Here is a 26307-nt window from a genome sequence, read left to right on the forward strand (position 1 = left end):
GGACTCTTCCCCGAGCTCTCCATGAGTGACGTCTGCTCGAGGCTGTCATCCTCGGCACTGCCGTCGGGGTCTCGGAGCAGCCGGGACCGCACAGAGGCCACTTCCGTGAAGAGCTCGGTCTTGGCAACAGCTGAGGGAAGAGGAAAGTGACTTGGGAGAATTCCAGCCTTCATCTTTGGTTCAACGGGGCTGCTTTCAAGAGAGTCACGGCAAGGGGATTCCTTCAGAGGACTTGGTTCCAGAGAATCGGGAGTTTTGTGTGAAGAGTTATCTTCCAGCACAGGGCTGGCCTCCAGGGAGTCTTTGTGGCTCACAGCGAAGGATTCATCAGCCCCAGGGCTGAAAACCTCACTCTCACGGCTAGGGAGTGCGAGTTCTAACCCTTGTGGACTTCTAATGGCTGCCTGGGGCTTTGATTCAGTCCCTGAGCCTGCCTTTACAGCAGCCTCGGACAACGGTGAGGCCTCTGCCTCCCCTGAGGGCTTGGTGGCTGTGGATTCCTGAGCTTCGGTATCAGTTTGTGTTTCGTGGGATGGACTAATGTGTGCACGTGGACCTTCGTCACAGGTCACTTCCTCAGTCAGTCCTTCGGATGTTTCTTTTGCTAATGATACACTTTGACCACCAAGGCTGTCACCTTCCTGTGGGGGGCATATGTCTTTGGAAGGGTCTGGGGTGGCCTCTGTCAGCTGATGCTCAGCAGAGGACTCTACTGCCTCGGTGACTGCAGCGCCTTGCCCTTCAGAACCATCAGCAACATCTTTGGTTGAGGGATGTCCTTTTTCGGAATGACTTTCTGGTGCTGCTTCTAACTTGGTAGTTTCGTGTGTTTCCCCAATCTGCTCCTCACTTTTCTTTGGCGAGAAGGAAAGGCTCTCTGGGCTTGTCTCGGGGGTCTCGGCTAGGCCCTCATGTTTATAGCTTTCCTCTGAACTAATCTGAGGGGTCCCTTCCATCAGGCTGCCACACGGAGAATCTGCCACCCCTTCGGGCTTCAGGCTCTCAGAACTTCCATGTAAAGCGCCACTCTGCAAAGACAGGGCTGGGAGGAACTCATCTTTCATGTAATCTAGTGGAAATGTCGTGTTGAAAGGACTAGTGAGCACTTGGTCTAAGTGAAGCTGTGCCTTCTCAGGCTCCTCAGTCATACGGAACTGCTGGTATTTGTCATTGTCTTCCAGTTCTTGCTTAATGACGTCAGAAAAGTCAGTGGAGGTTTTCCGGTCTGGGCTGATCTGGAGATCCATGTCTCCCTGGTCGTCAGCCAGCTTTTCTTTGGGGACTTCGCTATCTTTATGGCTTTCTTCTTCAGGCACTGGCTGAACAGGTTCGGGTGTTTTGTGGTTGAGAGATTTCTCCTTTTCTCCAGCCCCATCTTCTCTCTTAAACCCTGTGGAGGAAGCACGGACTGCTCTTCTGGGTTCTGAGAATCCCGTGACCAGGAACCTCTGGCCTCGTTTGATTGTCTGACTCTCCGTTTTCTGCACTTCTCTTGGGGTTACTATCGGCCCCTTTTCTTTTTCTAGCCGACCTCTACCCTTTTCTTGTGGCTGTTTTGGTTTTGCAGATTTGTGCTCAAAAAGTCCGGTCTTGTGTTTCGATGGGTCCTGACCTGACTGGAAAGCTTTCATCAGCTCCCGAACAGACATGGTCTCCTCGATTCTTTCTGTTTTTGAGGTGGGGGAGACAGGTGGTTGTTTGTCTGTTTTCCCAGAAGGTGACACGGGCAGGTGCTTCTCAGTTTTCCCGGAGCTTGAGACAGGAGAATGCTTTTCCATCCTTCCAGCGGGTGACACCGGCAAGCGTTTCTCTGTTCTCCCAGGAGATACCGGCGGATGTTTCTCGGATCTCCCAGAGGGAGATCCAGGGGGGCGTTTATCTGTCTTACCTGAAGGCGAAACAGGAGGGTGTCTTTCTGTTTTTGTAGAAGAGGACATAGGGGAGTGTCTTTCCGTTTTGGTCGAGGGTGAAACGGGTGAGTGTTTCTCAGTTTTGCTTGAGGATGACACAGGGGACTGCTTTTCAGCTTTCGCGGAGGGTGACACGGGCGAGTGTTTCTCGTTCTTACTCGATGGTGATACCGGAGGGTGCCTTTCTGTTTTGGCAGAGGAGGAAAGAGAAGTGTGTCTTTCTGTTCTAGAGGAGGCGGCTGCTGGCGCATGCCTCTCTGACTTCAGAGAGGGCGATGCAGTCAAATGTGTCCTTTGTGTTACCTTTTTTGGCACATCCTCTTTGCCTTTGACTCTGACAGGCAACTTGCTTCGACCCTTCTGTTCATCTTCCACTCGTTTCTGAAGGGCCTTCACCTTGTCCTTTATGGAACCAATGGGCGTTTCCTCTATCAAAGGTGACGTAGCTTTTACAGCAGGAAGAGGCTCGGGGGCTGAACCTGTGTCTTCATCTAATGACTCTTCTGAACTCCCTTTTTTAAGTTCTGTTTTTTCTGCACTAGCTTGTGGACTGTCCTCCTTCTGCTTTTGTTTCTCCTTTAATTTCCTTCTCACCGGCTTCTTGATCCCCAGGCTTGGTTTGGGCTGTTTCTGTGTACTCTGTGTCTCCTCTGAGGGTGCATCTTTGCCTTCGCTTTCTGAGCGCCTGCTGGGACCCTGAGCCTCAGGCTTCTCCCCTACCATACCTTGCTCCTTCTGGGGCTGCTCTTCGTGAGGAGGCACATAGGAATTCAGATCCTCAGTAAGGTAGTTCACTAGCCCCGTTGAGTCTTTCTCTACTTCTACTTTGGTCTCTTTATCTAGTCTAACTTCTACACATGGGTATTCGGCGATCTCTAAAGATGCTTTTTGCTTAGCCTCCTCTATCTCCTCCTCACTGACAATGACCCACTCCTCCTCCACTAACTCTCTCTCTGGCTGAGACCTCGGCACACTGCCTTCATCTCCTGTGCAGGTTCCGCTTCTCAGGATTTCGTTCACCTTCTCTAAGTCCTCTTTAACTCTTTCAACAATTTCAAAAGGCTCCCCTGGCTCTTCCTCTGCAGCCTTCACCAGCTCCTTCACTTTGATGGAACCTGCCCTATCAGATCCATCTGTGGTCAAGATGGCGGTCATTTTGATCAAATCTTGTTTCATCTCAGAAACTTCAGAGAGCAAGTCCGGACTTGCCAGGACAGGAACTTCATTAACCAGGTGACTTTTCAGGACAGATGTTTCTGTAGATTCTGTCTCATCATCTTTGATGTGAATGGAAAAACATCGAAAGTAAAATGGAAATCAAAAAAGATATTGGCAAATGTAATCAGGACTGAAACGACACAGTGTCTTTTCCTGTCGTGGCGGGAGGGACAACAAAATGGGCTGGGAATGGTGGATCCACAAGGTCTCAGGATACAAAAGCAAAGCAAGGCTAACGGAAAAAAAACTGAAAAGGAAAAATGAGCAGGAAATAACTTGCTTAATTTTCTCACTTGTAGCACATCCACACATATAACAAAGCTTTAACAAATAATCAAGACACACACACACAAAATCACAAAACAAAGAACGAACGCAGTGAAATTACACAGAGATATCTCAAGATTGTTCAGATGTTACAGATCAATGTCGAAAAAAAATGAATATGGGAAAAAAAGGAAAAAAGCATTAGAAATCGCAGATAGTTGATTTCCTCTAGGAGAAAGCCAGTAGTAGCAAACTCAGAATACTTCCTAATGAGGTATATACGTTATTTAATCATAGAAAAATCTGGAACGCAGCATGTTTAGTTCTGCCAATATACAATGACTATATAAAATATATCTGAATCAGCTGCAAACCGGCATTTCATCTAAGGGAAATTCACACCTAACAGTGAAACAAACAGTCTTGTGCTGAGAGGCATGGTCCTTTCCTTGGAGCAACCTCCTTGCTTAGACACGTAATGGACAGACCAAGGAGGGAAAGAAAGGAAAGGAAAGAAAAACAACAAAAACGATTGTGATTAAACTTATATGTGAGTCCAAAGTTAAAATGTGATGCATGGCAACCCAAATCAGAGACAGTCACACGGGACACACGCACAGTTTATGTAAGCCAAGTTATTTCCATGCAAAGCAAAGGTGGACTAAAACTGGTGGAGAGGCAGCCTTGCCGAGATGCACGGGAGGGAAGATGGTGAGAAATTAGAACACATGTGGAAAACGACTGTGGTGAAGCATAGTTATTTCCCTAAAAGCCCATACACAAGATGCTCAACGCAGTATGCTTGAGGCATGGGTAGTGGGTGCCTGCATCCATTAAAGCAAGGAGGACAACTCAAACTCGTTTAGAATTTACTCATGAAAAGACCGTAGTTCAAAAAGCCCTTTCAACAGAGCTCTTCTTTGGAGATTACTTCATACCTGGATGAAGATTATTTTATGATTGTTTTTACACTAAAAGAAAGCCAAACATGGGACTTCCCTGGCAGTTCAGTGGTTAAGAGCTTCCACTACAGGGGATAAGCATTTGATCCCTGGTTGGGGAACTAAGATCCCACATGCTGTACAATGTAGCCCCCCCCACAAAGGGAGGCCAAATGTAAGCCTATATTTGAAAATTTTTAAACAGTCACGATACCTTGATTCATTCAGGAGGATTAATGGCACTATATCAATATAGTAACCTTTTTTTTTTAAATGATTGAGCCAGATGGATGAATTTTTAATTCCTATAAGCTTATATCCAAGGAATAAAGGGTCATTTAAATAAACATATTAGTACCAAAGAAAAAAGTGGAATAATAAAATCTCTTTATAAAAAGGAATTAATGAAAGCAATAATAATGTAAAAGTTTTTATAAACATAAGCGCCTTCTCTTGAGAGAATCAATATTTGTTGAGATATACTCTGTGAAATGCATATATAAAGATATATTTAACTTATATTAATACAGATTTGTTCAGATATAAAACAATGAAAATATCCAGAATTTTAAATATGCTAGTCCTAAACAAAGATTTATAGTGGTTAGTAACGGTGGTTAATAATGGCAACTAGCTTGTATCTTACATCATGATCTTAACCCTCATATTTAAGAGGGTAAGGAGACTCTTAATTAAAAGTATTTCAAAAACTTAGCAGTAAATTACATTGTGCTAGGACTTCAAGAAAGGGGGGGAAAGTCCAAAGATTACTGCATTGGGCCTAAAGACCATATTAAACATACTTCCAAGTTTTCTCCTTTTGGGAATAGCACTCTGAAATACAGTGAATCAAAATAAATCTTAAGATGAATAAACATTAAAAATCAGATTTTTTTCTAAAGCATTTGGGACATAAGAGTAGGAAAGAATCCTGAAAAACTCAATTTCTTCCACACAAGAACCTAGTAACCAGAAACAAGCCAACAAACTGAAAATTTAACTGAATGTTACAAACCTAAAATGAGCTCTAAGATAGCTCTCTCAATGTCTATAAAAATCAGTTCTTTCTGTACTATATTATGCTTAGGCTTTGCATCATTATTTAAAATTAGCCCTATTATGACATTACGACATACTGTTATGATTAGTAATTTCATCCAGGAGGTTTTCATTTTTGCTTTTCCTGGTTCTTAATTTTTTCAGAACACTTTTACAAAAGTCCATCAGACCTCAGCCCTAGAGAAGTCAGTTACACTTCACCACAGTAAGAGGTGCAAGGGGTGGGGGGGTGGTGTGAGGGGAGCGTTAGCTTTAGCTGAGAACTATTATGACAGTATCACTTTTGCAGATGTGGCCTACATAAGTAATGAGCTCTCTACTGATGTCAGGGTCGCTTGATGTAAAAAGTGATACTGTCACATCAGAGCTTAAAAAAAATGAGATGACAATGTTATGCTAACAAATGGACAAAAACGGTAGGGTGAGTTTCTAAACAAGCATAACAGCAAAAGCAGGGTTAACAGGGATCCAAAAGAAAGTGAATGCTTAGATGAATAATCATTGCATTTTACTGATAATTTGCTCACAAATTAGATATATTCATAATTTAACTGGCCAAGCTGCTTCTCTAAAAATATATTAATGATTAATAAGGATAATATAAAAATATAAATATTATAATGGTTAGTAATGGCAACTAGCTTGCATCTTAATTCATGCTTTTCTTTATTGTAGCCAGCTTTCACACAAACTCAGTTTTATTTGAAATCTTACTTTTTTCTGATGTCATATCGATCTGAAAGAAAAGATACATAAATTGAATGGTTACAAATAGTGTTGTGTCCCATATCCCCGATGTACACAATAAACTCTATCATAATTATAAACATGGGAGACACCATAAGTTATAGGAAGGTCAGAGTAATTTGCTACGGTTCTTCCCCAAGAGTGTCTTTGATTCTTATCCTAACTTTGGAAAAAACAAATCTGCTTTCTAGACACTATAGGTAGAAAGTCCTTTCCAACATGTTTCTTTGGGAAGATATGACCTAGAGGTGTTTGATATTAGAAATAGATATTAGGGAAAAGGGCCAGGAAAAAAAAAGTGAAGTAGGTATAAAACAGCGTCAATTTAGTTGAGAAAAAGCAAAGAACATGCCTGAGTGATATGTTCTATAGAAACTGTTCCATTATTAGTTACAAGACAGAATTCCAAATCCCCAAAATAACACAAACTAGATCTCTTGCACTGAATAGTTCCTGAAAATATTCAATAGAAAATCGTAAGCCTAACAGAAAAATTCATTTGGATATAATAGCAAAGCTGGTTTCATAACTGTGTTGCTCTTTCAACAAAGTATGTAGGTATCATTTGACCAGCCTGGGGATCAAGTCGTCAGCTACAGAAGGGAAACTGAATACGTGAGGCAAAGAGTGACTGCACACTTGGGGGCAGGCATGGCTTCAGTCTTGTAAGTTTATTGTCATCTGGTCATACACGGTAGCACAACGAGGCTATAATCACCCCTCTCATCCTGCTCCACGGCTGGTATGACTAGAGAAGGGAACTGACGGGTAGTCTCTGAACTGATAAAGGCCTTACATTTTAAGCTGGTGAGCACAAGGGTATTTATTATCTTTTTCTTCATGGTTTTGTATTTCAAATCCATCATAACAACATTAAAAAATAAAATGGTGTATTTGAAAACATTTATGTGAAACAAATAACAATTCCATTTGTCTGTCTTAGAGATATGAAGCAATATGTTAATTAAGTATAAGAACTTTTTCAATAATTTCTTTCATTTCTGTAATGCTTAGGCATTTTCAGATCTTTATTAGGAAAAAAACATACTTTCTTTGACTATCAAAGCAAGTATAATTCAAATGGCTATTTATTCAAGGTAATCTCTCTAAGACTCATTTTTTTCATCTGTCATATAGCACCTATTACGGTATGACAACATACATCTTTTAGCATGACTGTGAGATCACTGTTGATGGGGTATGTGGAATACTTTAATAAAGTGTCTACCTTATAAGAAGTGCTCATTATTAGTAGAGTTCTGCATTATAATATTAATATAGTAAGATGGATGAACTGTATGCTCCTTTTGATTTCAGTGGTTCTCAAACTTTTGTTCTTAAGACGCCCTTTATACTCCTAAAAAAACACTGGGGAGTGTGAAGAACTTTTGCTTATGTTTAACATATATAAATATGTGTCTGTATTACAAATGATAGCTGAGAAAACACAAGAACCCAAGTGTAAACAAGCCCACGTTCCATAGTGTCAGGGTGATAATGTCATCATATGCAATGCAGCCTCTGGAATACTTCTGTGTAGCTTGTGAGGATATGGGGGCTAAAAGGCAAATGATGACTCAGGACTAAGGAAACAGTTTTATCCTCCCGGCATCTCCTGACCAACCTTTGAGAACCACTGAGATTGTGGTTTGATTTTCAGTAATTGGTAGAGAAATCTGTATTATTGCACAGACAGGTAATAATTTATAGGGAAGTTTTAGTGTCCTATGAAATCAGTCCATAACATGAGAAAACAGGCTCAGAGAGGTTAAGTAAAATTGTGACCCTTCAATTACTAAAAACAACTGTATAACCCTTCTCTGTTAATCACGTGCTCTTATCAGTGGTTACAGCAATGACACAGCCATTAACAAGTGACAACGCCATATAATTACCTCTTCCTCCTGTTCTTGATCTGACTCTGATTCCTGGCCACCCCAAGACGCCATGCAAGATGGAGAAAGAGAGCAGGAAGAGTAGAGAGCATTTAGAAGAGAAGACAAAACTAAATACCCTGACAGCAAACATCAGCAGGCAAGCATACAGTTAGCATTTGCATATTTTTTCTTACTAACAGTTTACAGAAGACAAGCACAAAAATTAAAGAAGATTGATTTAAATGCAAACATCTGTAGATTCAAAAGACAAAAGAACCAAAATTATAAATATACTAATCTATCAGACAAAAGAACTAATATTATAAATGTACTCATTTCAGATATAGGTTACCAGCAGCCACAAAGTGTGACATTTCATGGATTGGATGGCATATGTCTACAGAAATGGTGATGATAATATCTCAGCATAATATCTTGATGCTTTTGAACTGTGGTATTGGAGAAGACTCTTGAGACTCCCTTGGACAGCAAGAAGATTCAACCAGTCCATCCTAAAGGAAATTAGTCCTGAATATTCATTGGAAGGACTGATGCTGAAGCTGAAACTCCAATACTTTGGCCACCTGATGCAAAGAACTGGCTCACTGGAAAAGACCCTCACTCTGGGAAAGATTGAAGGCGGGAGAAGGGGACGACAGAGGATGAGATGGTTGGATGGCATCACCGACTCAATGGACATGAGTTTGAGCAAACTCCGGGAGCTGGTGAAGAACAGGGAAGCCTGCTGTGCTGCAGTCCATGGAGTTGCTGAGTCGGACATGGAGTTGCTGAGTCGGACACAACTAAGCAACTGAACTGACTGAACTGAATATCTCAGCCATTACAGGTATTGATTAAACATGTTAAAAGCCACAAATGAACATGCAGTGAAGATATTTTCAATACACAGGCAATACTTAGGAGTTCTCTTGTAATAAAGAGCTACCCTGTTTTAAAATATATCTAAACTCTACCATGTTTGTCAATGTTTTCTTTTTGTTTTAGTTACTAAGTGGAGAGCTGTCCTGGACCATCATAGAATTAATAACTGTGCCGGATATATCTTGACTTAGATACAAAAAGGAATAATGAACTAAATGCTTTCTTTTATAGCATACTGAAAGCTCATTTGAATCAGAGACAAAGCTCATTCATCTTTACACATCACTCAGATGATTGCCCCAGCATTTACGTATTTCTCTGTGGTTCTTATTTGGCATTCTGCTTCAGTGATTCAAAAGTACTCAGCACTACAACCCCCAAAGTACATTCTTTACCACTGGAATGCTGTTCGATAACAGTTACTTGGATGCATATGTCTACTGCTGTATTCTAATTCTTGTAATTAACATGTAAATTTACACATGCAGATTCTGGTATTTCATTTCATTTTGACCAGTAAATAAGAATTTAGTGTTAAATATGATACTACATGGTTTTCTCTATGTGACCGATTTCTAATTTGTAAGAATAATTAATCGTGAAAAATGGTGAATGAAAATAAACATAGAAAATGTTCTGTTTCATGGAGTTAAGATTTAGGATTTTAAATATGTTTCTACCTCTCCTCCTGGGTTTCCCTTGTGATAAAGAATCAGCCTGCAATGAGGGAGACCTGGGTTCGATCCCTGGGTTGGAAAGATCCCCTGGAGGAGGGAAAGGCTACCCACTTCAGTATTCTGGCCTGGAGAATTCCATGGACTGTAGAGTCCATGGGGTTGCAAAGAGTCGGACATGACTGAGCAATGTTCACTTTCACTTTTCACCTCTCCTCCAAGTCTCACCTGCCAGTATCCCACTTCTCAACCTCTAAAATACACTCTGACAACTTGCTATAACCTTCTATAAATTGCCATATGGGAACTTTCCATTAAAAAGGAATACTGGTCAAAATTTTTCAAAAAACAAAAAAAGCTTTTCCCAACATTTAATCTATTCCCTAGTCTTCTTTGATTTGATCAGAGTAATCAAGGAATTCTGTAAAGAGGAGAGGTTTGAATAGAAAGAAAAACTTCTAGTAGATTTGGGTCAAGTATTAATTTTCCTTTCAACAATGTTTCAAATCTATTCCTATAACATGTGAGTATTTTGTATACTAATCATGTTAAAATAGTTGGAAAAAATGAATCTGATGCTCCCCAGATAGTACAGGTTACAAAATGAACATATAATTATTTTAGCAACAAGGTAAAATACCCTGAAGTTGCTTTGAATTTCATAATACATAATCCACCTGTGAACTGGCAGTAAACAGAAGCTAACAGACTCATAATGTTTTGGCAGGGCCAAAAGCACTACTAGCATGGTGCCAGGAGGGCGCACAAAAACCATAAGGAAGGCAAAGCGAATAGTTTCATGTTCAAAATCAGTCCAAAAGGTTACATCTTACATTGAAATTTTCTCTCTTCCATATCCAATACATATTTATAGAAACTTTTCCATCAAAGTGAATTTAATGCAAAATAAGGTAGAGCTACCTTTTTCCTTACTTAAATGGAACATCACAAATTGGACAGGGTATCAAAAACGACTATTATACATGGTTGCATTCAGTGTCTTTGCCTGTATCTATTCTAAAGGATTTGGAAATCAAAACCTCTACAGCCTGAATTGCACTATAGCAGATTATAATACCTTCGTATAAATTGGCAGGGTGATGTTTAAGTTGCAAATAGCTTGGTGCACCAGGCCTCTTGTAGATTTTGGCTCTTTCATAAATGATAGTCGTCCGCAAGGTTCCTGAGTCGTATCACGTACCTTGAACAAGAAAGACATATATGCTTCGCTCACGTGTGACACATACTGTTTACTTTAGTGAGATGACACTCAAAAGAACCAGAGAAAAGTAAAATTCACTTGCTTTGGAAGTGTTCCTTTTGCCCTTTCCTATTATCATTTAGAACGATTAAAAATATCATTCAACTTTTTAAAAATTGTGGTAAAGTATACATAACATAAAACTGACCATTTTCACTTATATTCTTAGCATTGTTATGCATACAACTCAGTGGCATGAAGCTCATTCGCAAAGTTACGTGATTATCACTACTGTGCAAAATTTCCCATCATCCCAAACAGAAACATTACACCATTAAGCAATAACTCCCCATTCTCCTCTCCCTCCAGCACCTAATAGCCTCTACTTAACTTTCTGTCCCTATAAATTTGCTTGTTCTAGGTACCTTATATAGACAGAGTTATACAATCTTTGTTCATTTGTATCTGTTATTTCAGGTTGCATAATATTATCAAGATTTAGTCACATTGCAATATATACCAGAATTTCATTTTTTTTAAAATTGTGTTAAATTGTACATAAAACATCATTTCAACCATTTTTACATGTATGGTTTACTAGCATTAAGTACATACACATTGTTGTACAATCATCACCACCATGCATCTTCAGAATGTTTTCACCTTCACAGACTGAAACTGTTTCCATAAAAAAATAATTTTCCATTCCTTCCTTCCCCCATATCCTGGTAACCACTATTCTATTTTCTGACTAGTTGATGACTCTAGGTATCTCATACAAGAGGGAACATACAATATTTGTCTTTTGGTGTCTGACTAATTTTACTCATTTTAAGGCTGAATAATACTACAATGTATACATATATCACATTTTGTATATCCATTCATCTGTCGATGGATATTTGGAATATTTCCACTTTTTGACTATTGGGAATAATGCTGCTATGAACATTGCAAGTAACTGGTTGAGTCTCTGCTTTCAATTTTTGGGGAATTGCTGGATGATATACTATTTCTATGTTTTAACTTTTTGAGGAACTGTCATACTCTTTTCCACAGTATGGAATGGCTACACCATTTTACACTCCTTCCAGCAAGGCATCAGGGTCCCCATTTCTCCATATCCTCACCAATATTTGCTATTTTGTTTTGTTTTTGATAATAGCCATCCTAATGAGTTACTGAGTAGTATCTCGTAGTGGTATGAATTTGAATTTCTCTGCTGTTAAACATTATTTCATGTGTTTATTGGCCATTTGTACATCTACTTTATAGAAATGTTTAAGTCATTTTCCTATTTTTGTATTTGGTGTCTATAGGATAATTTTTGACCACTAACAATATCAAATATTAGCATAATTACATAGCTGTTTACGGTAAATGGATCCCTTAGAAGAACCTATCTTTAATCAGGAAAACCATTGAACCAGAAATGGCACAATGAAGGCCTTCAGTAGAGATCTTGAGAAAACAGACATTAAAACTTAAATAGAATTATTATTTCCTTTTATTTCATGAATCTCTCCCTCATACTCATTTTTGTTCTCTTCAGAACTGGTATCTAAAATGCAATTTGCATATGTCAAATTATGATAAATTGCATATGTTAAATATGATAAATTCCTAACCTAGATTAACATTCCTAAACAGGGACAACAAATTCATGGTACATTAAAGTGTCTCAACAAATGTTTGTTGAATGAATTTATAAACGTGTATCCAGTCTATTGCTCTATCTGGGATAACTTCTTGATAGATTAACTGGGTCTTTTAAGAGCTTTTACTATAAAAATTTTTCACTAACAACTCTTTTTGGTCTCCACATTTGTGAAGTTCATATATTAAAAAAATTTAAGCACAAATATTTAAAAGAAATAATAGTTAAAAAAAAATAAAGAGAGGCTTCTCTTAACATTTGGAAAAGAATGACCAGTTTTCCTAATTAATCAGTTGACCATTTGTCCCTCATTCTTAGCCTATAACTAAAAAGGTTGAATTTGAAATTTTAAAAAATAGTTTTTAGGAGTTTAAAATTTTATAGAAATACTTTAAAAAAAATCATTAGAAATGACTGAAAAGCAAATATTCTCTTCTACCAAAAGAAGTCAAAGCCTTACTTGATGCTGAATAAAACACATTCCCAAATTCCATGTATATATTACCTTGACAAAGAGAGGAAGTCTGTTTTCTTTGAAGGCAAAAAAACTGAATATATGATGTTGGCCACTCTTGGTTAATGGCACCAGGTTGCCAAAACAATCAACATAGATGGGTTTTCCTTCTAAGACCTGATAAAAATAGAGAAAAACAAAAAGAATACCATAGCTGAAATTATTACATTACTGGAACATTAAAATTCTTAAAATGTGCATACAATAATCTTTAAAATCCTGACTGACATTTTGTCTTATCTGTGACAAGCTTGGACCAGCACTCCCTCTCACTAGTAATAGGAATCTTCAAATGCATGGGGGCCTTTAATCTTACTGTACTCATTTCTAACACTGTACGATATTATTTTCCCAAATCAATATGTCTTTAAATCATAAATTTATATTTTTGACATCACAATGAATTCGGTTACTTGAATTCAATATCAAAGATCCACACTGATGGAAAATTAAGAAATAAGAAAAAGTAGTATAGCAAGCCCTGGATATTGTATTTTTACGTTTACACAAAGGATACACCTACTGGGCTGTTTCCTTTACTAGTTTTTAAGTTTCCTTAAAATTTGCTTATTTTTAACTGGAGGGTAATTGCTTTATAATGTTGTGTTGGTTTCTGCCGAACATCAGCATGAGTCAGCCACGGGAGTCACATGCCCCTTCCTTCCTGAACCTCCATCCCACCCATCCCACCCCTCCAGGCTGTTTTCTTTATGATTAAAGAATAATAGGGGAAAAAATCCAATAAATAGTCCCTTAAAAAAAAAAAAAAGAACAAGGAAACATAACATGTGAATTGCTATATCCATTTATATACTTATAATTTATTAATAATGCATAATTTTTCCCTTAATAATCTTTAAAAGAGTCCTTTTATCCCTTTTGAATGGGTCCAAATTGGCTAAAAATGGCGCATTTTAGACACTGGCCTTCTAACTGATCAAGATGTTGACTGGTCTGCTTTTGATGGCATTATTTAATTAGATGGGCTTCCCTGGTGGCTCAGCATTAAGAACCCATCTGCCAATGCAGGAAATGCAGATTCAGTCCCTGGGTTGGGAAGATCCCTTAGAAGAGGAAATGCCAACCCACTCCAGTATTCTTGCCTGGGAAATCCCAGGGACAGAGGAGCCTGCTAGGCTACAGTTCATGGGATCGCAAAGAGTTGGACATGACTTAGCGACTGAATAACATTTATTAAATACTATTTTAAATATATTAAAAGAGGTATAAACAACATACTAACATAAATTGGTTTTTAAAACACAGTACCTCCACATCCCTGCTTCTGGCCACCTCAGCAAAGTTTTCTTGTTGTTCCAGGGTTTTATCCACTTTATCATCAGTCATGCAGAAACACCTCAACCTGGCTTCAATGGGGTCATGCGATTTGGCAAACACTACAAATTTGGCCATATATGGTACACAGATAATTTCTCTATACACTTGTGATGCAAAGGTAACAGATTCCTGAATTTGTCGACAATCGATCAGCCAGAACCTATAAAATAAAACAAAGTCAGTTATCTGAAATTTAATTACAGTCATCCCTCAGTATCTACGGCGGATTGGTTCTTAGAACTCCACAGATATCGTGATCCACAGATGCTCAGGTTCATTTTACAAAAAGGCAGAATACAGTCGGCCCTCTGTATCCATGGACTCCACAACTGTGAAAAAGGATAGTCAGTTACATGAAAAACAAATCAGTTCCTTCAGTATCATCAGAGTAATCATTGCATGCCTCTTGGAAAAAGTGAGAAGCAGGAGAGGGAGATAATGAGAGAAAGCAAAAGCAAAGGGAAAGAAAAGACGGGGGAGGGGAAATGGAGGAGGATCGATGAGAAGGAGGGCAAGACAAGGATGTGCCCGGTGTTTCAGGTCAAATGTTAAACACTGTAACTTTTTTCCTTGGAAAGTCTTCAGAGTATTCAGGCTTCTGAAATACATCTTCAGCGTCTAGAATCCTTTTGTGGTGCACCCTGGTATTATACTAATATCTTGCTGGATGAGTTTCTATTTTCTTTGATAGCCCCTGCTGTTCCTCATTTCATTTCCTAAAACTTTTTTCAACAAAATCTACCTAACGTTTCTTCATCTCATCATTCTTTTCCAAAGGACTCACAGTCACCAAGGTTGGATCAACCAAACTACTTTTAAAAAAAAATCTGCTTTTGCTTCAGAACTCCTAAATACTGCTTAATATAATCCATAGAAGAAATTATTGGCCTTGTGAATAATTTATGATTTCTAGCCTCAGTCAAATCTGTGACATATTTTGGTAATTTTTTTTCCTCAGATATCATTTTATACACTATAGTAATGTTGCTAAACCTTTATGACACCCTTCAGGCCTTCAGAAAGGTTAACTTCACAGAAAAAGCAGTAACCATCAGATGCACATTTTCTCAATTTGCTCTTTATACACATCAAAGATTTATTCCAGATCCTCTCACTTTGAAACCTTCCTCCATCACTGATCCCTCCTTCCTGACTCATTGCTCATAATCTTTAAACACTTGAAAATTTCCTTATCTTCTTAGCTTTTTCTTCCTTCAAGTTCCTGATCCATCTCTCTTCTTCTACTTTTTAATTGTGATAAAATATAATTTAATTGGCAGCCTCAAATCCAAGAAGTGGGCTGTGTGCACTAATGATAATATAAAATTTGTCATTTTAACCATTCTTGAGTGCGCAATTCACTGGCAGTAGTACATTTAAAATACCATACAACCACAGCCACTCTCCATTTCCAGAAATTTTTCGTCATCCCAAACAGAGACACTATACCCATTAGACAGTAACTTTGAACTTTCCCATTCACCTCAGTCCCTGGTAAACTCTATTAAACTCTGTCTCTATGAACTTGCCTATCCTAGGTACCTCGTTTATGTGGAGACATGCAATATTTTTTCTTTTGGGTCTGGCCTATTTCATTTACTGTAATGCTTTGAAGGCAGCCTAGTTCCTGGTTCTTGGCAGGCCCTCAGTATTACCTCCTTCCTCTTTATACTGATTCAACTATCTTTGATTCACTGATTCTTCGACTGTCTGAAAGAATTACATTATTCCTATAATAATATAATAACTCCTAATTTCTTTTTCTCTCCTATAAGGCCTGCTGTAAATAATGTTAACCAACATTCTGGCGTTATTTCTGAATTATAGACTCCATTGTCGCCAGCCTGCAATGCCCTTCTGCATCTTGGCTCATGTTACCTTCTTTTCCACTTTTATCTGCCTGTTAGTTAGGTTTCTATCTCATGGACTACCTTCTCTCTGACCACTCTAATGTGAACACCCTTTTTTGAATTCTTTCAGTAACTCTTTTGTACCTTTCCATCCAGAACTTGTCATTTTCTGGCATTAGAGTGGAGATGAGTGAATGGCAGGGCACACAGACAGACACACAGAACCAGAGACTCACAGCTGAGCCCTTTGGGTGGCTCCGACTACAAACGGATCACTACACCCAGCTACGGCTGTGCACTGTTATTCATGCATCTATCGTTTTACCCCCCGAATAAGAATGTAAGCTTTAACTATTCTCAACGTCAGCTTTCTCATCTTTAAAATGGACATATTGCCTCTCGCTCTTCTTAAGTCACAAGAGTTTACAGTAACCAAATTAAACAAATAGGAAAACACTTGGCAATCCATTAAAGATCAAGCAAATGAGAACTAGTGAGTTGAGTTGGTTTATACACATGCAATAAAGCTAGACAGCGTAAGCTTTTTAAAGATATGGGACACAAAAAGGATAATGTGTAAACATGCTATGGTGCATAAAAGTCACTGAAAACTCTAAACTGTGTAAGCAAACCATGATATGCTCTGTGGTTTGGTTATCATTCTGTTTGAAAACAAAAAAACAATTCAGGCTATTTTGTTGTCAGCAGGAAATCCATCATTCCTAAGTCCTTCAGGACTGGAAAAATCAGCTGTGGCTGCTAAAGCCAGAGTCTGGGTCATACAGTAATAGCTGGCAATAATTTACTTTCTTTAGATTTTAATCTGAATGGCTGTACTTCATACTTCATTAATGCATTATCACTATTACATTTACTGGGGAGTCTGATTTAAGACATGAAAGTAAATGCAGACCATTTTTAAAACCAAACCAAAATTAAAATTACTTTTAAAGAATGCATGAAACAAAGTAAAACAAGAGACATTTGGGCACACAATTTCAGTGGTTTTTCTGTGCAGTATAACCATACCTGGCAGACACATTGGTTGTAAAGGAAACACATTCATTGACAAATGTTAATGGCGTAGTTCCTGTAATATCTTCCCACTGAGCAGGGGTGGTTCCACCTGAAATAACATGATTGTTGAAAAAAAAAATTAGGCAGAACTCCAAACTCGGTGTCATAAAATAAAGGCTTCGTGGTTCTGGCTTCTGGCTACGTTCATTCACTCTTCAGGATGACACCCTGGAAACAAAGTGACTGAAAACTACGTGCTAAAAAAATGATACACGGAAAACAGACATTAATACCACATTTCACAGAACTAAACTTAAGGGAGGCCATTTGAATAACTGCTTCAAATTACTAGGTGCTCTTTTCTCTCCCTGCCATCCTAAAGTTTTTTTATTGTAATTGCTAGTTTCTGAAGATAATTTTGAATTGTATTCAGTTGATGATTTTAAAAGATCCTTCGACTAACCAAGGAGCTGAATGCTTTGTTAAAACAAAAATCCAAATATTCCTTCACCTTGATATTTTAGGCACTTATTTTCAAGAAACAAAATTTCCTTTCAATTTGCAATTGAAGGTTGGCAAAAATCCTTGGAAAATATTAAAAGCTCAGGAAATATTGCAAAGTGAAAGAACAAATGACTGAATGCCTCTGAACACTGACACATCACTCTGGAGGGTGATGCTGACTTTCATTTCTACTGAGACATTAAGTTGGCGTAAATAAGGACAAAACTGTCTTCAGGCATTGCAGGAGAAATATATGTTTGAGATGAAAACAAATTTTGACTCTAAGGATTGTTAAAGAAGGGAATGAGTTATCAAAGTTCTTTATTCTAGGAGGCCCATAAAATACACATTCTAAACAGATTTATATAATAGAGCGAAACACAAAAATCCAAAAATCTATTACTGTATTTGTAAAAATTAACAAGTAAATTTAAAAAAATAAAAATAAAAACGATAAAGCTTTCCCTAAAAAAAAAAAAAAAAAGAAAGAAATTGTTTAGAACAAATCCATCCCAAGACAGAGGCCCAGAATAACTAGACCAGATGGGGTCAAGGCCCAGGTGGTATCTTCATTTGATCATCTAGAAGGGCAGGATGTGCCACGGACATTTTTCAATCTGACTTGTTTTGCGTCCAGGCTGCTACATAGCATATTATAGGATGATTAATCATACACATGAATCAAAAAGCATGGGAATGCTATGTAATAAGCAGAAACAAATAACTGGGAGAGGCCCCAAGTGAAGCATGACATTTCTCACTACTCTCATTTTAGGGCATGTATTTTCTTTTATTATTTTTGCTTTGTTTTGGTTTTGAGTGTCTTTTTTGTTTTGTTTTGTTTTGTGGTCATGCCATGTGGCATATAGAACCTCGGTTCCCCCAACCATGGATCAAACCTGAACCCTCTACATTGGAAGCACAGCCTTAACCACTAGACCACCAGGGAAACCCCCATGTATTTTAAAATTATGTCATATTATTAAACTTATGGGGTAAAGTCTCTATGGTTTGCTATCAAGAGTACAGAAAAAAACACTGATAAGAAGGAAGAATGAGAGAGAGGACAAAAGAAGGGTGAACATTCCTGCTAATGAGGAAAAATGAAAAAAAATAATAATACTGAAGCAGATATGGTCATTATTTCTACTAAAAACAGTATGAATATTTACTGAATGCTAGTACCATTCAGTTTTTGTTAAATAGGGAAATTCTCAATTATGTAGTTTCAGTTACTTGTGTGGATATTTTTTTAATCTCTCACCATCTGTGGTAGTATTATTGGTCAGAGACAACCAGTGTCCTGGGAATATCTTCCTGGAGTTTGATGGTTAACTGAAAGCTATTACAACTTCCAATTGAGAAGACTAAATATCCTCCTTTTTTCCAAAGTTAGTCAACAGATTAATGGTAAAGTCATAACCAATTCCTGGACAGAAAAGTTTGAAATGGTTGATATAATTATTCAAGATATCATTTAGTTTGCCACAGGTATAAGGTGATATCTTCAATGAAGGCCTAAAGCTCGGGTTTAGAGGTACATGGACTTGGGTTTGAATCCCAACTCTGTCAGATATTTACAGTATAATTAATCTCAGGCAAATTATAAAAAAAAAACTTCTCTCAGTCTTGGTTTCCTTTCTAGTAAAAGGGAGTTAAAGTTTCCTCAGAGGGCTACTTTGGAGATAAAAATGACCATGTGTATGAAGTGCCTAAAAGTCTGGCATCAGGCTTTATTTAGAAAATATTAGCTCACTTCCTATCCCCTTTCACTTCCCTAGTCAGTGTGCTTTTCCTGAATTAATGCATATTAATAAGATGCAGGCATCTTAGGACAAAGGTAATTTAGTATTTACAATCTAAGTTTCTTCTTCCAGAACTTTCTATTATTAACACAATAGTCCTATGTGACTCACCTGTGATGCTGCATAGTAATCTTAAGGTTGGTGCATCTCCTCCAAAACCATTCAACATGACATCACTTGAAGCTTTGGGGACAGGAATGGTCATGGTAATTGGCTTGTGAAATTTTCTTCTTCTAGGTTCCAAAGTGACTATAGGGCTGAAGGTAGCTTTGTTGCCCAAAATCTTCTTAACCAACTCACTGTGCATAGGTTGAGCCTTTAAAAAAATAGCAAAAATATAAAAATAAACAATACATCATTATATTCCATGTCAAATTTCTTAATACATTTTTATTTCATAAATCAGTTTTGTATCTTCAAATATGGCAACTGCAATTTCCTACTGTTACCAAACACTCATATAAAACTTCATGACACTGATGATTTCTAAGGGCAGCTTTTGCTCACCCAGTAATAATTTGATTCTTTAGCCATTTCATTCTCTTTTGAAAAGCTGGTTTTGAATCCCGGGAATAAAATCCGTCAGGTTAACCTGCATCTTGACGTGGGCGTACCTGTAGGCCAACACGGATCCGCTTGGTTAGCGCCCCCTCGGGGAACACGGCCTGCACCTGCGGCACCACGGTGCTGCTCAGCACGCCTCCCTCCGGGCCAATCAGGTTGCTGTCCTGCTTGATGCGCGACACCACCGCAAAGTACTGTGGGAAGTCACGGGTGATGATGCGGCAGATCCGCTTCTTTTCGAGGTCTTCCGGGCTATCCAGCACTGAGACAAGAAATGACCCATCTTCATAGAGCAAGGATTCGCTTTTGAAAGCATTCTAGCAAACTCACTGGCATAGGTTAACCCTGAACAGATGTGGCAGCAAAAACCTTCTTTTTTAAATAATAGGAAAATTTAAAAAGCAAGGCTATCCTAGCAATACCAGAATCTCTCAAGACCTGTCAGCATTTGGCTGGCACATTTTCTCTCTTTGTGAAAACTAGGACTTTCCAGGGCACTGTGAAACAAAAGCATCCAGTTCTAGACGTGGTATTGCAAGGCTGTCTTTGTAAATAAGGGGGTTTGAGGGCAATGAAACGAACCTGTCCTGTTTTTGGCTCAACGTGACAAAGAGGAAATTGACTATGGGCTCGTTTCTTTGCAAATTTCAAAGTTAGTTCAAAACCAGTTATTTGTGGTTTTAAGAAGTAATATGGTCCTTTTGGTTCTCAGGGGAGTAGTGCAGGAATAAAATCTGTCTTCGAAGGGTAAGATGTGTATTAGTGTGTTCATTCCAGTGGCATGGTTGTCTCGGAGATAATCACTGTGGATATTTTAAAAAGATCAGTGATTGCAAATTTAGGGTTTCGATATTCCCCTGAAATCATGAACTTACCAAGCAGATCATCTAACATCAGGAGAATGGGATAATGGACTCTTGATAAATTGCATTAGTGTAGATATGCAGGGCAACACAGTAAATCCAACTGGTTTAAAATTTAAAAATTTGAACTAAGTAGATCACTGAATTTTAAGAGATTATGGAAAGCGATTCATTTTTAGAAAGCATTTTACAATTCTTACAGACACATGAACAGCAACTGTGTTTTTCTTGACTCTTGAATATAACTAGATAGCAAAAGTCTGAAGTCCCAGGATCTGATCCTTCATGACTGAAGACTGATACATTGGCAATTACTAGCATATACTTATGAAAGAAGAGGTTTTCACAGAACAAACATAACAAACATAAAAATATACAAATTCGATTCTATTTCAAAATGAGCTTTTTACTTATGTAGAAAGTTATAAGAGTGGGTCCCCATCTAAGGACAACATGGCAGTGTTAATGACAGGTAAATATATCAGAGGGAAATATCCTAAACTCGATGCAAAAGAAATGGTTCCCAGGAGCAGAAGCAGCTAAATACAGCACAGAACAAGCTTTATCGGTAAGAACCCGGATCTTTTCATCTTAATTGGAAAATACTGACCCACACGTCCAGAAGGCATAATTTCCTCTTCTGTGGCCTCTCTTCTTACTAACCCTCAGCAGAACAAGAAGAAACATTAAAGCAGCTGCTGTCAGGCTACACTTTACCATCCATGAGCCACACATGAAGCTACAGTTAGTGGTCCTGGAAGACTGATAAAATCTGGCAAACAGCCGCACAATTGTGTGCCCAGGTCGGTGCAAATTTTGGTATGTTCTTGGCACTTGGGGAAAAAAAAAAGTGCCTATTTGTGTGGTCACGAAAAGTGGAACATATCTCTGGTTATCTATCAGGACTGACACCTCATCTCTGTGCGGCCTCAGGAGGCCTAAGAAAGAGCACCTCCCTCTCGTCAAACTAAAGTATTTCAACCTGAGGTTAAATGGCCTAAACTGGGATTTGAGATTTACAGAGATTAAAGCCCTAAGGAAAAATACGTTCCTTAACTATATGTGTAAGTGTGCATATGAAATTCAACCGTAGCTAACTCTCTGTTTAAGTGTAAACTGTGAGTGAATTTAATTTTCCTAACTCCTTAATAGAAAGTTCAAAGTATTATTCTAGTGAGAAGTTGCTATATAGCACAGAGAGCCCAGCCTGGTGCTCTGTGATGCTCTAGGGGGATGGGATGGGGCAGGGGAGGGAGGCATGAGAGAGAGGTAAAGGACTTCTCAGGCGGCACTAGTGGCAAAGAACCTGCCTGCCAATGCAGGAGATGTAAGAGGTGTGGGTTCAATTCCTGGGTCAGGAAGATTTCCTGGAGAATGAAATGGCAACCCACTCCAGTATTCTTGCCTGGAGAATCCCATGGAGAGAATGAGTTTGGTGGGTTACAGTCCACAGAGTTGCAAAGAGTTGACTAAAGCAACTTAGCACACATAGCATGTGCATAATTCTGGCTGATCTGCATTGTTGCATGGCAGAAAACAATGCAACACTGTAAAGCTACTTTCCTCCAACTGAAAAATAAGTTGATGAAAGAAAAAATTATATTGTCCTATAACGTAGTAGTTATGGGTATATGTAAGTTTTCCTGGAGAAAAGTTTAGCACTTTTTATCAGTGTCTTAAATATCTAAATGTTCAGATTAGGCATTTTTGAAAATCATGGATATATTATCCAATATCTATTCATTTTGTTATGAAACAGTATCTGCTGCTGCTAAGTCGCTTCAGTCGTGTCCGACTCTGCGACCCCATAGACAGCAGCCCACCAGGTTCTCCCGTCCCTGGGATTCTCCAGGCAAGAACACTGGAGTGGGTTGCCATTTCCTTCTCCTATGCATGAAAGTGAAAAGTGAAAGTGAAGTCACTCAGTTGTGTCTGACTCTTAGTGACTCCATGGACTGCAGCCCACCAGGCTCCTCCATCCATGGGATTTTCCAGGCAAGAGTACTGGAGTGGGGTGCCATTGCCTTCTCTGGAAACAGCATCTATTCTATTTCATATTTTAGAAAAGTTTGCATGAAAGATAGAGATGGGCCATATTTCTTTATTAATCTAAGATATTTACTATTAAAGAATTTCATTTTCCTGAATGCAACAAAAATAAGACTAGGCAAATATACTGTGCACTCCAATGCATCACCATGGTAATATACCAGAACACTCTGTTGTCATTGTTTAGTCACTAAATCATGTCCAACTCTTTTGTAACCCCATGGACTGTAGCCTGCCTGGCTCCTCTGTCCATGGAATTTCCCAGGCAAGAATACTGGAGTGGGTCATTTCCCTCCCCAGGGGACCTTCCCAACCCAGGGATCAAACCCACGTCTCCTGCATTGGCAGATGGATTCTTTACCACTGAGTCACTGGTGCTAAACAAGGGGTCTGGGCAGCTAATGCTCAAAAACCCAGACTTCTTGCTTTGCACCTGCAATAACCTGGTATTATTTCCTTCACCACAACCTCATGTTGTGGTGTAGGCAGGCTTACTGTGTAGCCTGTAGGCAGGCTTTACTGTGCAAGCGCCAGGAGAGAAAATTGGATTAGGTAACACACACACATACCCCCTAGGATATAAACAAATGCATCACTATCATGCCTCCACTTCAGAGTCCTTTTAAAACCTTCAATATGGAGTACCTTCATCCATGCCGTTCAGGATTTCATTCAGCTCCTCCTCCGTGTATTCACAGTAATGCTCTTTCCAGCTGTCCCCGTTCTCACTGCGCAGGACCACCAGTTCCCTCTCTTTTCCTCGCAGGGCAGCGAAATGAGGGATCTCCACGATCACAGGCCTGACACAGCAAGGCAGAACATTCAGTGTGGACAGGAGCTAACCACCAGCAAGACAAGCACCTCAACTCTGTCTGTTGCAAAGTGACCTGGAATTCTTCTCTTTCTGGGGACAGGGACAGAGCGGGGCCATCCTCCGGAGCCCTGCAGCTAGCAGACGGTCCCACAGTAGCTAGCACTCCACCTCGGGGGCGCCAATCCTCGGGGCCATGCTGCTACCTTAAGCCAATGATGTCTCCCTGTGAGTGCATGTGGCATTCTGGAACTTCTCCTTTGATCAACGTAAGGATAACACATTTAACCAAAAGAAATGTACATGCACATCTATGAGGTATGCCAATCTCTTAAAACGTTTTCTATAAGGTGCAGAATGACAAAATGGTTTAAGAGGGAAAATGGCTCATACACTGTGTAATTTCATGTGCCATAAATGAGATGTCAGAAGAGTCAACTGCTTCGGAACTCGAGAGGCATGCACTCAGGACTCTTTCCGTCTATTTCCTCCATTCAAGGAGACACAGGCATGTGCACACAGCGTGGCCCTATGGGAGCGCCTCAGCAGGCGGCCAGGTGTGTCCAATGCCTATTACATTTCAGGATCCAGAACATGCACTACCCTACTGTGTTTCGGTCACATTCACTCTCAAAATCCAGAGAGGCTTTTGATTTTTTTTTTCAGTCCAGGTTGCTTTGATACAGACTCCGAATTTATCATAACGACATCGTTAACTAGCACATAGTACAACTAGGCAGATCTCATGCTTTAAACGAAAATGAAGGTCACAGCACTTAAGGGAAAAGATATAAAAACATCACTCAAAAATAAAAGTCACATACCACAAGGGTCAGAAATGGTCCACTAAAGATAGGTTGTACAGAATTTAAATCATAGAGAGGGACATGTCATGGGCACAATGACAAAAAGAGAAATCATATTGCAGAAGAAGGAGAAGAATGGGGGCCCGCAGCCATCAATTTGTTTTAAGTCACTCCTACCCAAGGAATTTGGTTCCAGGAGGCCCCAGCTGAAGGATGCGGCTGACCAAACTTTCTCCCTCATTAAGTGGGGGAGGAGCCGTTGGCAGGTGAAGTTTACTGAGTACATCCAAAGCAGCAGTGAAAGAAAGAACATAGGTAAGCTTCAGGTGTCGTGTTCCACAGAACCCCAGCGTCACCAGCTGATGAACAGAGTGAAGTTTGGTTTCACACTGCGTTTGGTTCTGCCCCCTCCATTGGTCACAAAGAGCAAGAACAAGAGACCCAGAGTGTACAATGGAGGCGCGTGGAAGGAGGGCGCTTGGGGTCGGATCTATTCCTGCTTAGGTTCACCGCCAGGGCATGAGCCAAAAAAATAAAATAAAATATGCTCCACAGGAAAGACAAAGCTGTTGGGAATACAATAAAAACTCTGGCTCTGTAATGAGGCCAGAAGTTTTCATGGGTATTTCTCAACAGATCTGACAATTATTAAAAAGCCTACAACTATCTGTGCATGAGGAAGGGGAAAGGAGCTGGCACAGAATATGAAAGGAATCACTGGGGAATTATTCCAACCATAATGGAGTTTTCTGATGCAACCCAGAACTTCACAGGCTCCTTCTAAATCTCTGGTCTGTCTGATAGGAGGACATGGGAGGTAGTTTCCATAACTGGGAAATACATACACACACCTTTTCAGGTGTGAACATAATTTGGAACAACCTGTTAATAGTTTGCTCCAAATTACGAGGCTTTAGAACGTTTCCTGAGTTCTAAAGTAAGAAATCCTCTCCCCAGTATGACACTGGCAAAGCCAAAGAGTTCATAATTAATAGGATTTTCTCCCAGTTTTTTTAGCACAAAGACTTTATATAATAAGACTTAAATACAACCGATTTGTTTCAAAATATTTTGAAACTTGTCCCCCTCCAAAACTTGGTTTTGTCAGTTTTCAGCAGGTACTACTCATTTCTTGGCATATTGAGATACCAGGTAATATAACAGCAGCAGTACAAATAGAAGAAAAGCTTATTTCTGCTCAAAATTGCTAAAATGAGCATGGTAAAAGTCATTCTGGATTTTTGTCCTCTTAATGAAATCTATGCCAAATAAAAAACTGCCAGGATGATTTTTAGTCATGGTAGCAATTTTGATAACAGAAAAGACAAATCACATAGATTAAATTTTTGTATGTTCTATAAAGAACACTGCTCTCCAAAGCGAAGATGATGATTCTGTTTGTTGTAACTATACAAGACGTCAAGTTTATGTTCATAACAGACTAGTGCAGTTGACCCTTGAACAACTAGGCAGGTCCATTTGATTTTTTTCAATGGCAAATAGTTCAGAACCACGTGGTGCATCAGCGGTTGTTGGATCCACAGACGCAGCACCTGGGATGTGGAGGAGCCTCTTACAGGCAGAGCCAATCCTCAGGTGTTTGCAAAGTTTTGACTGTGTGGGGGGCAGTCAGAACCTCTAACCCCTGCGTCCTTCAAGGACCAACTGTATTTTTTCTCTACGACTTTCCCACTTAAATCCAGATTAAAAAATACCTACCATCAACCAAAGTATGATTATTCATAGTGGAAGC

The 26307-nt window shown here is 39.2% G+C and overlaps 1 protein-coding gene across 1 annotated transcript in view; it reads right to left on the reverse strand.

Annotated features, from left to right (window-relative positions):
- The window catches only part of ANK2 (ankyrin 2, neuronal), a 252844-nt gene that overhangs the window by 26298 nt on the left and 200239 nt on the right, over positions 1-26307 (reverse strand). The window contains 11 exon segments of the mRNA XM_010858507.1: positions 2-3194; positions 3197-3375; positions 6110-6131; positions 8038-8070; positions 10654-10776; positions 12939-13064; positions 14217-14445; positions 17165-17261; positions 19573-19777; positions 20076-20287; positions 23583-23737. Of these exon segments, the coding sequence (XP_010856809.1) occupies positions 2-3194; positions 3197-3375; positions 6110-6131; positions 8038-8070; positions 10654-10776; positions 12939-13064; positions 14217-14445; positions 17165-17261; positions 19573-19777; positions 20076-20287; positions 23583-23737 (4574 nt within the window).

Source organism: Bison bison, unplaced genomic scaffold (assembly GCF_000754665.1).
Source record: "Bison bison bison isolate TAMUID 2011002044 unplaced genomic scaffold, Bison_UMD1.0 scf7180017864389, whole genome shotgun sequence".
NCBI classification, from domain to species: Eukaryota; Metazoa; Chordata; class Mammalia; order Artiodactyla; family Bovidae; genus Bison; species Bison bison.